The sequence below is a fragment of the Sorex araneus genome, chromosome 7 (genome assembly GCF_027595985.1).
Source record: "Sorex araneus isolate mSorAra2 chromosome 7, mSorAra2.pri, whole genome shotgun sequence".
In the NCBI taxonomy this organism is placed as follows: domain Eukaryota; kingdom Metazoa; phylum Chordata; class Mammalia; order Eulipotyphla; family Soricidae; genus Sorex; species Sorex araneus.
In genome coordinates this window covers 4,854,893-4,869,408 of record NC_073308.1, presented here as the reverse complement: position 1 = coordinate 4,869,408, position 14,516 = coordinate 4,854,893, and the positions used below count along the sequence as shown (strand labels likewise).

Below are 14,516 nucleotides of genomic sequence, written 5' to 3'. Positions count from 1 at the left end.
GGGTCCCAGGGTCCCAGCCCTCTCCCTGGCTCCCCCACCCACCCTCCACACACCAGCTCTGCAGCCACCCACTCCACCCTGGGTCGGGACGGGGTCAGCCGGAAGCAGGGCTGGGCCGGGCCTCCTTTCTGAGGGAAGACCCCTGTGGGGGCCACCCCTCTGTCCCTGGGTCCTGCACATGCCCCTCACCTGGCGTCTCCCGAGGTTCCTCAAGCAGGACACAAAGCTGCAGCGCTGTTCCACCTGGGGATGAGCACCCGACCCTGAGCCTCTGTTACCCGCACGCCCAGCCCCCACTCTCCTCCCTCAGGCGCAGACTGAAGAGAACAGGGACAGCACTGAGCCTGCAGCCCCCACCCAGAGCAGCAGCCCCATGCAATGCCCCCAGGGCTGCCTGCCCTCGCAACCCCCAACAGGCCTCCACCCAACCCACACACCTGCTGTGCCCATACAGAGAAGACAGGAATGTCACAGAAACCTGAAGAGAACCTGCCCCTCCCTCCCTGCCTCCTCCATGCAGGCCTCCAGCCTGCAGACTACCTGTGGGGGCTTGCAGCGTCTATGTTTCCGGGCCTGTCTGCACAGGGCCTTCAGCTTCCTCCGGCTCCACCTAGGGAGGGAGCACATTTGTCCTGAGGGAGCTGTCCCTGCATCCCTGGGGCCCCACTCAGCTGCGGGAAGCCAGGGTCCCACTCCCTGCCCAGCACCTGGCCCCCAGGCTGCTGTCCCCAGGGGTCTCAGCTCAGTGAGGGGCTCTGCAGACAGAGCCCTGAGGCCGCAAAGCTGGGGGCACCCACCAGGACACGTGGCCCCAGGTCTGGCAGAGTCGGCGGATGGCGGGGCTCTGCAGGGCACAGATGATGGCATAGGTGGACGCCCAGTTGCGGAGGCGCTGGCACTCCTGGGAGACAAGAGCAGGGGACAGGGCAGCTGGAGTCTGAGCTCCCTGCAGGCCTCGGTGCAAATTCCCATATGGGGGACACTGAGAATCTGGGGTCAATGGGGGACACAGAGATCCCCAAGGAACCTTGGGAAAATGTGTGCATAACTCAAGAAAGGAGCAGGCAGGACGATGGGCCCCACTGGGACGGCCCCAGGACACAGTCCCTGCAGGAAACGCCCGCGGTCCTTGGAGCAGGAGACCATCTTCTCTCCCAAACTTCACAGGAGAACAGGCAGCTGCACAGGGACCCCCACCCACTGCATACCCAGGCCTCTAGGGCCCAGTGCCCACAACTCCACAGGGATCCCCGTCCCAAACATACCGGGCCACCAGGACCCAGTGCCCCCTACTCCACAAGGACCCAGCCACCACATACCTGGACCCCCAAGATCCAGGGACCCCAATTCCACAGGGAGCCCCCCAATATACCTGGGCCACCAGGATCCAGTACTCCAGCATCCGTGCCCGCGCGGGCGGGCTCAGTTCCGAGAGGCAGGTGGTAAGGACACAGGCGGCCACAGTGTAGTACTGGCTCTCGATGGCCCGCACAGTGGGGCACACATGCTCGTAGCCCGGCTTGTTCCTGATAGATGAGAGGTCCCCCCGACAGTGGTTTGGCACCAGCTCCAGGAACAGCTCCTAGGGAGAGGGACAGGTTCAGCCACAGACACCCCAGGAGACAGAACAGAGGACAGGGCCAGTCCCACTCGGCCCTTGGGCTGTGCTGGGCACTGAGGGGCTCAGGACCCCGGAACCCAGACTGATGCGGGGTGCAGGAACAGGACCCCTCTGCCTGCTCCTGGGCCCTACCAGACTCAGGGTTCTCCCCGGCTCCCTCTCTGCACCCCTCAGAGGCACATTCCTCTGTGACAGCTGCACTGGGGGCTGGTTCCTGCGTCCCCCTTGAGGGGACCGCCCTCAGGGGCCTCATGGAGTCCAGGATGCTCAGACCATAGCAGACACACAAACCCGCGACACTAGTCTCTGCGCCACAGGCACCCCAGTACCCCCCCCCACACACACACACTCAGACACTGCTCTCTGTTAAGCTCACGGACATGAACCCCTCCCCATGCCTCCCCTGCCACGGGCCATCTTGGCCATCCCGGGACAGGGCAGGCTCAGGGAGCTGGTAAAGAGGGCGAGTGTGGGCCAGCAGGCCCGATGCCTGCAGAGGTGCCCGGGGAGGCAGGTGTGGGCAACGCTGCCTCTCACCTTGTCCATGAGTGTCAGCTGCTCGGCCACCAGCCGGGCAGGGAACGTGCTGACGGAGACCTGCTCGTTCCCCGGCTCCTCCAAGGGCCTGCTGCCGGGGCAGGAAGGCTCAGGGCCGTCAGCTGCCTCGCTGGCCCGGCTGGCAGCTGCCCACGAGCTGGCATCATGCGTGTCTCCAGGCCCGGCATCCTCCAGCTCTGCCCATTGTGCTGCGGCCGCAGCTGAGGCTTCGAGAGGCTCCGGCTCTGGGGCATCCCGCGGAGGCAGGCCCAGCTCCTCAGGTGGTTCTGGGACAACTGCTGGGGCTGGAGCAACGTCTGAAGAGAAGGGCCCCACCTCAGGGTCCCGCCAAGCCACAACCAGAAACAGCAGAGCCCTGTCCCCAGACCACGGCGTTCAGGAGCCCGGCCACCCCAGAGGACACGGCCTTTACCCTGAGCCCTGATCAGTGCGGTCAGGAGAAGTTCCTTCCTCAGATGAACTTGGAGGCCAGAGCCAGAAAAATGCACCAGAATGCAGCCCAGCATTGATTGCACGGGGACACAGCACAGCCACTCAGCAGAGCCCTCAGGCCAGGACCCCGACATGGGACTCATGGCGCTGGGGGGAGTGCAGGGAGCAGAGTCAGGACCCTGGAACGTGCCTCCCCTGCTCCCACAGAAGGTCCCCTCACCTGGAGCCCAGCTGAGCCATCATGCCACTGAGAAGATCCAACAGAGAACCTGTGACTGTGTCCCCATGCCCTCAACTCCAATGTCGTGAGAATGACCTTCCCCACCTGGGCCTGTCCTGAGCTGCTGGGAATTCTAGAGCACCTGCCGGGCCCGTCTGCTGCTGAGGCCCAGGGATGCTGAGCAGGAGGAGGTGAGAGGAGGCCAGACGAGGGCAGTGGGGCAGGGAGTGTGGGCCACTCAGGGAGACCCCAGCCCAATCTGCTGTTTCCTGAGCCCTGAGACCCCTCTTCAGCCCTCTGTGATGCAGGGACCCTGTCAGGGAGGTTCCCTGTTGGGGAAATGATGCCTGAGCTCTGGCTTCTGCCCACACACGGCACCAACACAGACCCGGCTGACCCTTGTGGATACTGGGGACCCTGGACCACTCACTGCTTCAGTGTTTTTTCGCAGTTGAGAACCTGCTCCAAGTACGGGAGGAGGCATCCAGACCTATGGGAAGCAGGAAAGTGTCCATGGAGTGTTCGGGACACACGGCAGGATCCTGAGGCTCAGACCAGGACTCAGTCCCAGGGAGTAGCTCTGTTTTTGCGTGACAATGTGTGGAGAAATGCTGTATGACCAGGTGCTGCTTTGACGTATGGAAAGACCAAACTACCAAACCCTTCTCCTGTCCCATGGTGCTGGGACACCTGTGTGCCCCAGAGATGTCTAATCGCCCAGAGCAACACCAACAGGAAGACCAGGGCATGGGTGGACAGAAATGCTTTGGAGTTCAGAGTGGGTTTCCTGTGCATGTACTCTGGGAGTCCCAAGCCACAGGCTCTGAGAGTTGCGGCTGCTGTTCCATGGGCAGGAACAAGAATGAACAGGAAGCTCATGGCCTGGAGACCAGGCAGCAGCTCAGCACTGTCACGGCCCATCCCATGTCCTCCTCCAGGACCTTGCGTGACTCTCTCCACGCTGTGTTCAGAAGAACCAGCAGAAGCCCAGAGAGGCCCTGGCTCCTTCTGAGCACCCCAGGCGGGGAGGCAGGCAAGGCCCAGCGTCTGGTGGGGCGGCTCTCACCAGCGCAGCATCTGCTGCAGGATCCGCGCGGGAATGGGGAAGGCCAGGCCGGTAGGAAGGATGGTGGTAACAGAGGAGAACTTCCGCCCAGGGGAGGTTTGCATCAGGGAGACCAACATCTCCACAGTTCTTTCGCCGAGGGTCAGCATCGTGCAGGCCTCATCCAGAGAGCTCGGGCACATGGGCTCCTCCTGCTGGTGGGCAGGGGGTGCAAGATGGTCAGTAGGTTCCCCAGGGTGCAGGTGCCGAGGGTCTGGAGCTCAGAACTGGGGGAAAACCAGCTCTTGGGGCAGAAACAGGAGCGCCCACATGTGCGAGGAATCGGGCTGAGGACTGCCCTTCTGACCAATGAAGTTTGCTGTTGTCAGTTGGGAGCATTCACAGGCCAGAGGACAGGCATGGCCCCGAGGGTCTCAAGGAACCCACCCCCTGCAGAGGACAGCAGGGGGCAGCTGGGCAGGTCCCTCCTCATCAGCAGAGAAGCTCCTGCAGCTGCTCTCAGGACCTGCCTCCTCTTCAGTTTGTTCTGCCCCCCGGTGAGGGGCTGGGGAGCCCCGCTGAGGGGCTTCAGAGGTGTGGCAGATCCCTCCCCAGGTCTCCCCCTACCCTCTGGGCCCCTCCTTTGAGGCCCCCCTTTGCCCAGTGGCCACTGTGCTCCAGTGCTGCCCCTAGTGGAGAGAGCTGGCATGTGCCACCGAATCTCCCCTCCAGGAGTCCCTGGGCCAGCCCACAGACTCTGTCCCTGGCCACTAGGAGGCGGGGCCTCTCCTGCCTTGGGCCTGTGCTGGGGAAGCCTCAGACCCAGACTGCAGCAAGCAGCCACAGGAGGGCCCTGCTCTGCTGCTGAGATGCTCAGGGGCTGATGCCAGCTGAGCTGTCCCTGCTCTGTGGGCTGAGTCCTGTCCCCACGTGTCCTGACAGACTGTAGGGACTCAGCCAACACAGCTCCTTTCTCTGGGCCTCCTTCCCTGGAGGTGCATCCCAGGGATGGCAGTTTCAGGGAAACGGACACCGCAGCCCTCTGCTCCTTCTCTCTCTAACCCCCAACCTGAGCTGCTTCCTGCTTGGAGAGTCAGCCAGACAGGGAGCTGTCTGAGCCCCGTGTCCCTGGGCCATGAGGACAAGGTCAGACAGCAGTGCAGACACACAGTGTGACTGAGGGGAACGTGGGCGTGGCCCTCTGGGTCAGCTCCTTGTTCTGAAGTGGGTGGGGATGGACTTTCAGCTGACCCTGTGCCAGAGGAGCACTGGGGACTGGATCACTCTGAGATGGGCCATGGACACCCCGAAGGGTCACCATGGAAGAGTCTCAGGTGTCTTGGGCTGGGGACTGGGCTCTGCACCCACCTCCCCATCTCAGACCCTGAGTGTCACCTGCTCACCTGTGCTGAGCACTGGGTGTCACTGCATCTGTGCGGTCCCGGGCTCGTGTCCTGGCAGGTAGAACAGCTGCTTCCCACCAGGGGCTCCACCGGGATGTCCCGAGCTGAACTCTGTAACACAGCCTCTGTCACCCCTGGGAGGGACCTGACACGGGGGCCCCCTTGAAGAGTCTTTTTGGTCCAACAGTGAAATATCATCTCACCACAGAGACTGCACACAGCGAATGGAATAAGAACGACCAGTGCTGGCACAGATGCAGGGAGAGAGGGGGTCTCATTCATTGTTGGTGACAAGGCCGACTGGCCAAGCCTTTTTGGAAAACAATATGGCCATTTCCCCCCTCCCCAAAATTAGAAATTGAATTCCATAGGATCTAGCAATGCCACTTCTGGGGATATACCCCAGACTAAATAGGCACAGAGCTGAATCATCATCTGCACTGCAGCACTATTCACAGTAGCCTGAATCTGGAAACAGCCCGAGTGTCGAGAACAGAGGAGTAAATAAGGAGATTATGGTACATCTACACGATGGAATACTACACAGCCACCAGGAAAAAGTCATAATATTCACTTAGGATGACACTCGTTCCCAAGGAGATTGGAAACAGGGCCAGCAGGACTGGTCCACAAGTTTTGGGAGAGACAGGGAAGGCAGTTAGGGTAGAGAAGGACCACTATGACAAAGGTAGTTAACTATGAATAAGAACTGTGAGCTGAAAGTAGGTAACGGAACAAACATGATAACCTCTCAGTACTTGTATTGCAGTCTATAATGGTCCAAAGTAGAGAGAGAGAGAGGAGAGAAAACAGAGAGAATCAGAGACAAAGAGAGAAAGAGAGAGAGAGAGAGAATTTCGTGCCATAGAGTTAGGTGTGGGGTGAGCGTGGTGGGAGAGAAACTGGGAACGTTGCTGGTGGGAAATATACACTCGAGAAGGTTCCGTTTTTTAGAAACTGTTTTGTCAAGAAGAGTCCATGACACACACCAGCCTTCCCTCATGAGGCAGTTGCTCCTTCCCGTAAGAACAGGACTCATTCCCCTCAGACACCTTTGGACCATGACCCACAACTCACACAATCAAATTTCATTCACACACACAGACACACACACAGACACACGCAGTAACAGGGATGTGAATCTACCGAGGTTCATCACAACTGTGAACTATTGACCCTGTGGGCCCGGATTACCCTTGAGTTCCTCCTCACCTGGGACAGGTGTTGCGGGTGGGGACGAGCCCTCCTCCACAGTCTGCAGGGACAGCGATCACCTTCACTCTGGGCTCGCCTCAGCCCAGAGCCTCTGATCTTGGGCATACAACATGAAAACATGTCTATTGCTTCTCAGTGCAAGTGAACTAGACGGTCACTTTCTCGAGAATGAGCTCACAGGGGATCCAGGGTTCTATGGCAGTTGGGGATGGTCACCAGGGAAGTGAGGTCATTTTCCAGGGTTCCATGAGCTGATGAATTCCTTCCACCTGACCAAATGCCCTCCCCTGCTATGGCACCACAGACTGAAACAGGGAGTTGAGAGTTTTCCCCAACTATCTGGAAATAGAACGTGGGTCCTAACTCTGAGGATTCAGTGGAACTGGATTTTTCATGTCTCCCGTGTCCAGACCCCTGGGCCCTGGACTCCAGAGTTGTGTCCCACAGGCTTGGGAATCCTCTCCCCTCTCTGGCTCCCTCCCCTCTGCAGAAGCAAATGTCACTGAAGTTTGGGACAGCCTGCAGGCTCAGGGAGGTAGGACTTGTGTATGAGACAAGGGCTGCTGGTGTCCCCCATAAGCACCAAACCTCAGTCCCCTGTCAGCTCACGACTTCCTCCCTCTCTTCAGCTACAGTGGAGGCAACTGTGCGTCAGAGTGTCCAGGACCCTGGTGTCCTACTCGTCTCTCCTCATTCTACTCTAGATGTTTCCACCCAAATTCCATAGCACACGGGGACTGCCTTTCCCCAAAAATAAGGCCATAATGCTTGAGGAACTTGGCCCAATTTGTGTCTATGCACATAGTTCCCGTGTCTGGGAACTTCTTAGGGGGCTGCCTTCCTGGATGGGCTACAGGAACAAGAGTCTCCAGATGCCCACTCAGAGGGTGGGAGCAGAGGTTTGGCTGTCCCCTGTTGGGATATGACTCAGCCATCCCTCCTTCAGGGACACCAACCTCTCCTGCCCTAAAACACCCTCCGTCCCTGCATCTTGCTTGATCAGGAGCTTTTTCTGAGGCTGAGACTCCCTGAGCCAACAGAGATGGCCCTGCAAGGGCACCTGCTGGGAAGCTGCTGTGGAGTCATGGGTGAGAGGTGGGGTTCCAGTGGGAGGCAGTGACTCTTGCTTGCTAACTGCATCCAAAATATGAGCCATGTTCGTTGCCATTGTAAGGGTGTCTGTGACAAAAGTCATGTTCAGGAGGCAACCATTGGCTAGTGCCCAAGTTAATGTGAATCTGTGGTACATACACAGTCATATCTGTCAGCTCCTAATAAAAGAGGGCACCTCACCATTAAAAAGAACCCAGAGAGAATTGGAGGGTCTCCAAAAGAAACAGAAATACTCAATGCTTCCACTGCTCTCAGGAAGAGAAAGAAGTGCAGTGGAAAGCCAGTGAGCCTAATCCTAAATCTGAGGACAGAGACACTGACAACCGTGGACATGGTAAAGGGTTCCACTGGACGGTGGCAGAGTGCTTGTCATTCACAGTGGTCTGGGCATGGATCTGTTTTTCCTGAAGTACCTACAGTGATGTAAAACAATGCCATCTTTACTCAGTCTATCACATTAAACTCTGGTGACAGTCATAGCTGTAAGGAGTCTGAGACAGGTGACTAAAAGCACTGAGAAGGCCACGGTGGGAACCTGGGACGGAACAGAGAAAATAGGGCAAACCAAGTAACCTCTAAGGAAGGACTGCTTCACATTTATCACACGTTTCTATCAATATCAGACATTACTAGGAGGAGCCACTGTGGGTGGGGTACTGGAACTCTCGTGAAATCCAAAGCTGTTTTAAAAGACTCATCCAAAAGGTAAGAGTGACCACACAAAAATATATGTGTATGACCTTTTGTGTGTGTCCCTGGGAATAGGGGTTGTTTGGGGCACCACCCCTCAGTGTTCAAGGTTCTATCCTGGTGCTGTGCTCAGGGAGGATTCTGGCAGTGCTTGGGGGCGAAATCCAGGGTTGGGATCCAACATGGCTGCAAGGTGTCTTACTCACTGTGTGATCTCCCCAGCCTGAGAAATGTGAACTTGATCTCACTGGACATGAGGAATAGTGACCACAGTCATTTAAGTGACTTGCTGATACGAAGTCAACTGGCTGCTCTACACTCACATCGTGCTAATAGTCCTTGGGGACCAGCAAGCAAAGCTGGAGCTCAGCGGAGCATGCACTGAGCCCTTGAGCCCTCTCCTACTGCAGAAGCATGGTTGGTTATGAGAAAACATGGAGTGAATTAAGTGGGATCAAATATAATATACATAATGTACGTATTATGTGGGCTGCTCCAGCAAAATTTATAACAAGAAGCAAAATCTTTATTAGCTAAAAATCATGTAGAAGCTGGAGCGATAGTACAGTAGTAAGACATTTGCCTTGCATGTGGCTGACCCGGGTTCGATTCCTCCGCCCCTCTCGGAGGGCCCAGCAAGCTACCAAGAGTATCTCATCCACACGACTGAGCCTGGCAAGCTCCCCATGGCATATTCGATATGCCAAAAACAGTAACAACAAATCTCACAATGGAGACGTTACTGGTGCTCACACCAGCAAATCGATGAGCAACGGGATGACAGTGATACAGTGATACAGTGATGTAGAAGCTGAACAATCCTGCTGACAAGCAGTCCTGCTTGGATGGGAATATAATATTTCACTCCTTTCTGTCCCACACAGTAGCCAGCCTCACCTCTGGGAGTTGAGACACTGGCATGCTGCAGATGGGACTGAGGGCCCAAATCTATCTTCTTCCTTCAATGTGGTTCATTGACACGCAAAAATCACCTGAGCCAGCAGCCAGGGCATCAGAGCAGAGCTCCAGACAGCAGATATGAACTGCTTTTGGATGACCCTGTCCCCTCCTCTAGTGGCTGCTGCATGGTGACTGCCCAGGGCTCACAGGCCTGGCTCTGGGGCTCACACAATTGTAGCCATGCTAGCTGGGTCTCACGTCAGGTTGTAGTGCTCCCCAGAGGTCACCACAGTGCTCACACATGGACACACCTCGGGTCACACTTCCCAGCTGTGGAGCACATGTATGGGCACTGAATAGAGACCGTGGGCCCAAAGGCTGGCACAGCAGGCATTCTAAAGCCAGGGCGGGCAGAAACAAGATGCGTATCTGAGGCAGGAACCTGAAGAACCCTCAAGGGACGTTATTGTTGCTGATTTCTATGGACGAGATGATAGGAATTTGGAAACTTCCTTGAATGAACAACCCAATGCCCACTTGGGCAGGACAACACCAAGAAGAACCAGATTGAACTGACCAGACCAGGGGAAGCCCAGAGAGAGACTCACATTGACCTGTGAGTGTCAGTTCGCAGGGTCTGCACAGACTGGGGCAGAGATGGTTTCAGCCCAGGTTACAGAAATAATATTTCCTGTGAGGACATTGTAGACAACCTCAATGTTGGGGAGCAGGTCTGGACACCCCGGCTCCCTTACAGCCCTCCCAGAACCACACGAGGGAGGAGAGAACCTCAGCAGATCTGAGGTGGGAGGCAAATGTCACTTGATTCCTTAGGAACAGAGGGTGGGAGGCACCTGCCCACCTCTCTCACTCCCCTTTCAATCTCCCCAGGGACAGTTCAAATATCTCCTTATTTGAGTGCTGGAGGAGGCTTTCTCCGTGCCCCAAGCACCCCAGAAGAGAGTTGCATCAAAAGGAAAGAGAGAGAGAGTTGCAAACTTGTAGGCCAGTGAGGGTCCTGGAGGGGTCCCTCAGTACCGTGGCTAACACAAGGCTTTGCTGATCCTCCAGCCCCTTCCTGGGCAAGGACAGCCCCTTGGCTAAGCTTTCTTTCCCTGACTCAGGATCTAATCAATGTCTCATTCAGTGCACCTGGCCTTTGGCATTACAAATCAGTGAAAGTGGGACACATATTTGCCTCTTCAGGTCCAATGAAAAATAATGGACATCTAAAGCAGAATTTTCTAATGATTTATAAGAAAGAAACATATATTAACACGGATACGTCAATCTTGATGTCACTGCCACCTAATGCAGGTGTATCTAAGTTAATGTTAAGCTTCAGGAATCATTCCAAGCCTGTGGAAACTTCTGGGGACCAGCATAGTCCTCTGACCAGCGTTGTTGACCACTGGTCTACTCTAAAGGACTTCCATTGAGTCTCTAATAGCCAACTCAGACCTTGGTCCTTATCTCACTTGTCTGGTGTGAGCTTGACAAGTCAGAGCTGACAGGCTGAGAGAAGATTTTACAATGCCTAGAAATGACTGTGGCTTAATCTCTAAAAATGAAGGTGGGTTATTAAAAATCAGAAATCAGAAGAAGGAAATCTAATAGGGAAAGTAACAGAAGTAGAAGATGCAATGCAATAAGCCTCCAAACACCGAATAAGTCCATAAATAGATTCTGACCACATCGGTATTAGAGAAATCCTGATTTTAGGTCACAGAGGTAGCCCTGGTACTCATCAGATGGTAGGAAATGAAAACTGGACATGGTCTCGGTATTGGATGGAATGGGATAAAGTGTGAATCCTCTAGTCCTGCTGGGAGTTTCAGGAATGGGGAACAATCTGGATCTTAGGTGTGAAATCAGCATGTTGTTCTTACAATGGCAGGAAATCAAGGGTTTCCTGCATATGTTTTGATTTTGCCTTGCTGACCAGTGCAGGAAATAAACATACACCAAGGTCCTATTTTCTCTCTCTCTTTTCAAGTCTCTACTCTTGATTCCTGTCATGTTCAGTCTATGAATATGATATTATGGTCACTGATACACTGGGAATACATTTTATCAATAGTGTGTGTCACTGTCACTGTCACTGTCATCACGTTGCTCATTGATTTGCTCAAGAGGGCACCAGTAATGTCTCCATTGTGAGACTTGCTTGTTACTGTTTTTGGCATGTTGAATACGCCATGGGTAGCTTGCCAGGTTCTGCCATGCGGGCAAGATACTCTCAGTAGCTTGCTGGACTCTCTGAGAGGGGCGGAGGAATCGAATCCAGGTCGGCCATGTGCAAGGCGAATGCCTTACCACTGTGCTATCGCTCTAGCCCAACAGTGTGTGAAAAGGATAAAATTCTATTTTCCCCTGAAGATATCTAATTAATCACTCTCCTCAAATGGAAAGAGCTTCCCTTCCTCTAATTCTCAGAAACATCCTTGGGGTGCCTCAGATGGAAAGTTTCCCTTCCTCTAATTCTCAGAAACATCCTTGGGGTGATGGGAAAATTGCTCAGACTTGGGTGCTTCAAAATGTCTCATTTTTCCCCTAGGCTTTTTGTCATCCTTCTGTCTCTGGGACTATGCTCTATAAAGCTCTAATTTGTCTACTCTGAAAACACCAATGGAGATCTTGGTTCTAGCCTGCTTTTCGTCATCCATTGTCTGATTGGTTTTTGCTTAGAAGTCACATAGTAAAGCAATTTTGGTGTCTATTTCTAGGAGAAATTCAAATCCTGCACTCACATCACTTTGTAGACAAACACCTACAAAGCAGTACAAATGTTGAACACTTAGATTTCTAGTTTAGTAACAAGGGGTATCTCAAATGCACAATGCTGACTGAAAACGATTTTGTTCTTGTTTTGTTTCTTATGGATAAACACTGATCATCAACAAACGTTCACTACCCATTTTTCATATTGGTAGCCAACTACCTAAGAACCACCGAGGAGTAGAACATCACCAGACTACAGATCAGGACATCATCGTCATCTCATCATCATCATCATCATCATCATCATCATTATCATCACCACCATCAACATCATCCTCATCATCACCATCATCATTATCATCATAATTGGCATCATCATCACCATTGTCATCATCATCATCACCATCATCATCATCATCATCATAATCATTATCATCATCATCATGTAATAATTATATACAGCATTCTTATTCATGCTTATTCCAGAATGGTGGTGTCCTAAACTCTACCTTTTATCACTGCCTTTTATCCTCACAGTCACCCTGTCTTGCAGCTATATTAACGTCCCAGTTGTACAGACAGGAAACCTAGGACAGAGACAGTAAGTATTTTTTGTGAGAATCCCATTCTTCCATGGAGACCACAAAGTCTCAAGGGCATCTCTGCTTGCCTAGTGCTTTCCCTCTCTCTCCCTCTCTCTGTTTCTTCTCTCTCCCTCTCTCTCACCTCCCTGTCTCTTTCTCTCTTCCTATACCTCCCTCCCTCTCCTCTATGTCTCTTACTTTTTGTTTTGAGACACATCTGGAGGAAGAGCTTCCAGGACCATTTGTACTGAATGTCTGGAACCCAAGAGTTCACCCATCAAGGAAATGGGTGAAAGGGGTATAACTCATGTAACAGAATAAAATCCCCAGCCCTTTACTAACATCTGTGCCACCAAAGATGACCTAGCTGGATGTGAGTGATGTCTTTAGGCAGCTGAACATTGGCCCTGCCTGGTCCACTAGGTCCAGCATCTGTCTAGTATAGAGTTGTGAAGTTGAACTTAGTCCAGTTCTGCCCTGCCAGAGACATGGGGGCAGGGGCCAGGGGCCCGGGAAGCAGGGGCAGGGGTGCTGGGGTTGGGGAGGACAGCAGGAAATAGATCAGGGTGTCCTCTGGTCCAGTATTTCATCTACACACTGTCTTCAAAGGAAGGTATGTCCAGAGTGATCTGGGGGTGGAGGAGCGAAGTTTCCACCATACCAAAACCTTGGCAGCCACACTCACACCTCAACAGATGCCACCATGTCTCTACCAGACTCCACAGCCTTATGACTAACCCCACAGAGATGCTAACCTACCAAAAATTTCAGGTACACTGGGTGATTTGGGGGCTGAAACTCCAGACCTTCTTGGAGTCAGGGTGGGTGACCTCCCTCCATTTCCCTGTACTTCCGGAAACTCTAGCAGCCACACCTTATCCGACTTCTGCTGCCATGCAAGCTCATCTACTGGCCCTGCTCCAGAGACTCATGATTAAATCCCGAAAGAGATCAACTTCCCACAAACATCTCTCATGTACCCAATCCCGGCTGGGACCTCGAAGGTGATCTCAGGGGCGGATGGCATCAGTGTCTGCCCTACCAAAGCCCCGGCAGACGAGATCACAGTCTTGGGCCAGACTGCCCACTTACATATCCTGAATTTTCTGAAGCTTGAAATCACCAAACTCTAGAATACTAACATCCCAGAAGGAACACATTAGATTGGATAGGAACGTAAGTAGACATTAACTAATTTCGACTAACAAAAATACTCATACAAAAGACTTAACTAGCAAAAGAGCTTAGTAAACTCTCAGACAAGGACTTAATATCCCCATGGTGAGATACAACAATTTTCACAAATTTTCTTTTACTTAAGTATTTTTCTTATCATCCCATTAGCCAGTTAGTGTAACAAGCAATATAAAATAAATTATTGTGGGCCTGCTACAGGGACAGGCTTGAAAGGTGGCTGGGAAAATGGAGACATGGTAGAGGGAAGGTGACAGTGATGGTGAGATTGGGGTTAGAATATTACATGCCTATAACAAATAATCACAACCAACTTTGCAAACCACAATATTTCAATATAGTGTTGTGGAAGGAGAGAAGGTTTGTTTATGGAGAAGCAAGAGGCAAAAATGTTGGGCTCTATGGGGAAGGAGCAATAATTTGGTAGATACAGTATTTGCTTTGCACACATCCAATCTGGGTTTGATCCCCAGCATCCCATATGGTACCCCAAGTCTTCTGGGAATGATTCCTGAGAACAGAGCCAGAGTCAACCCTGAATACCGTTAAGTGTGGCTCCCAAACAAATCAAAATTGAACTCTCTTCCTGCTCTCTAGTCCCATGTGGGTAGACAGGTATGCAAATAGAGAAGGAGGACATGTGACAGTCCCCTCAAAGATGAGCAAGCAGCGAGGAGCCACTTCATTGGCTTTGTAACCAAAATCCCTCTTTTGCTCACTCAGGCCCTTGAAAGGAGACAGACTTTGGTCGGCCACACGCGGCCCACCACCAGGGTGGACCAAAGACAATGAAGCAAACGGGCTTGCAGAGCTCCAGCTG

The 14,516-nt window shown here is 53.1% G+C and overlaps 1 protein-coding gene across 1 annotated transcript; it reads right to left on the bottom strand.

Moving 5' to 3' along the window:
* Positions 1-209: 209 nt before the first annotated feature.
* Positions 210-4,046, bottom strand: LOC129406547 (ral guanine nucleotide dissociation stimulator-like). Its single transcript, XM_055144708.1, has 6 exons — positions 3,898-4,046; positions 2,159-2,315; positions 1,373-1,582; positions 798-901; positions 541-610; positions 210-317 (listed from the first exon to the last, which is right to left on the bottom strand). Exons 1-6 carry the CDS (start codon positions 4,044-4,046, stop codon positions 210-212), a joined length of 798 nt encoding a protein of 265 aa, XP_055000683.1.
* Positions 4,047-14,516: the final 10,470 nt, after the last annotated feature.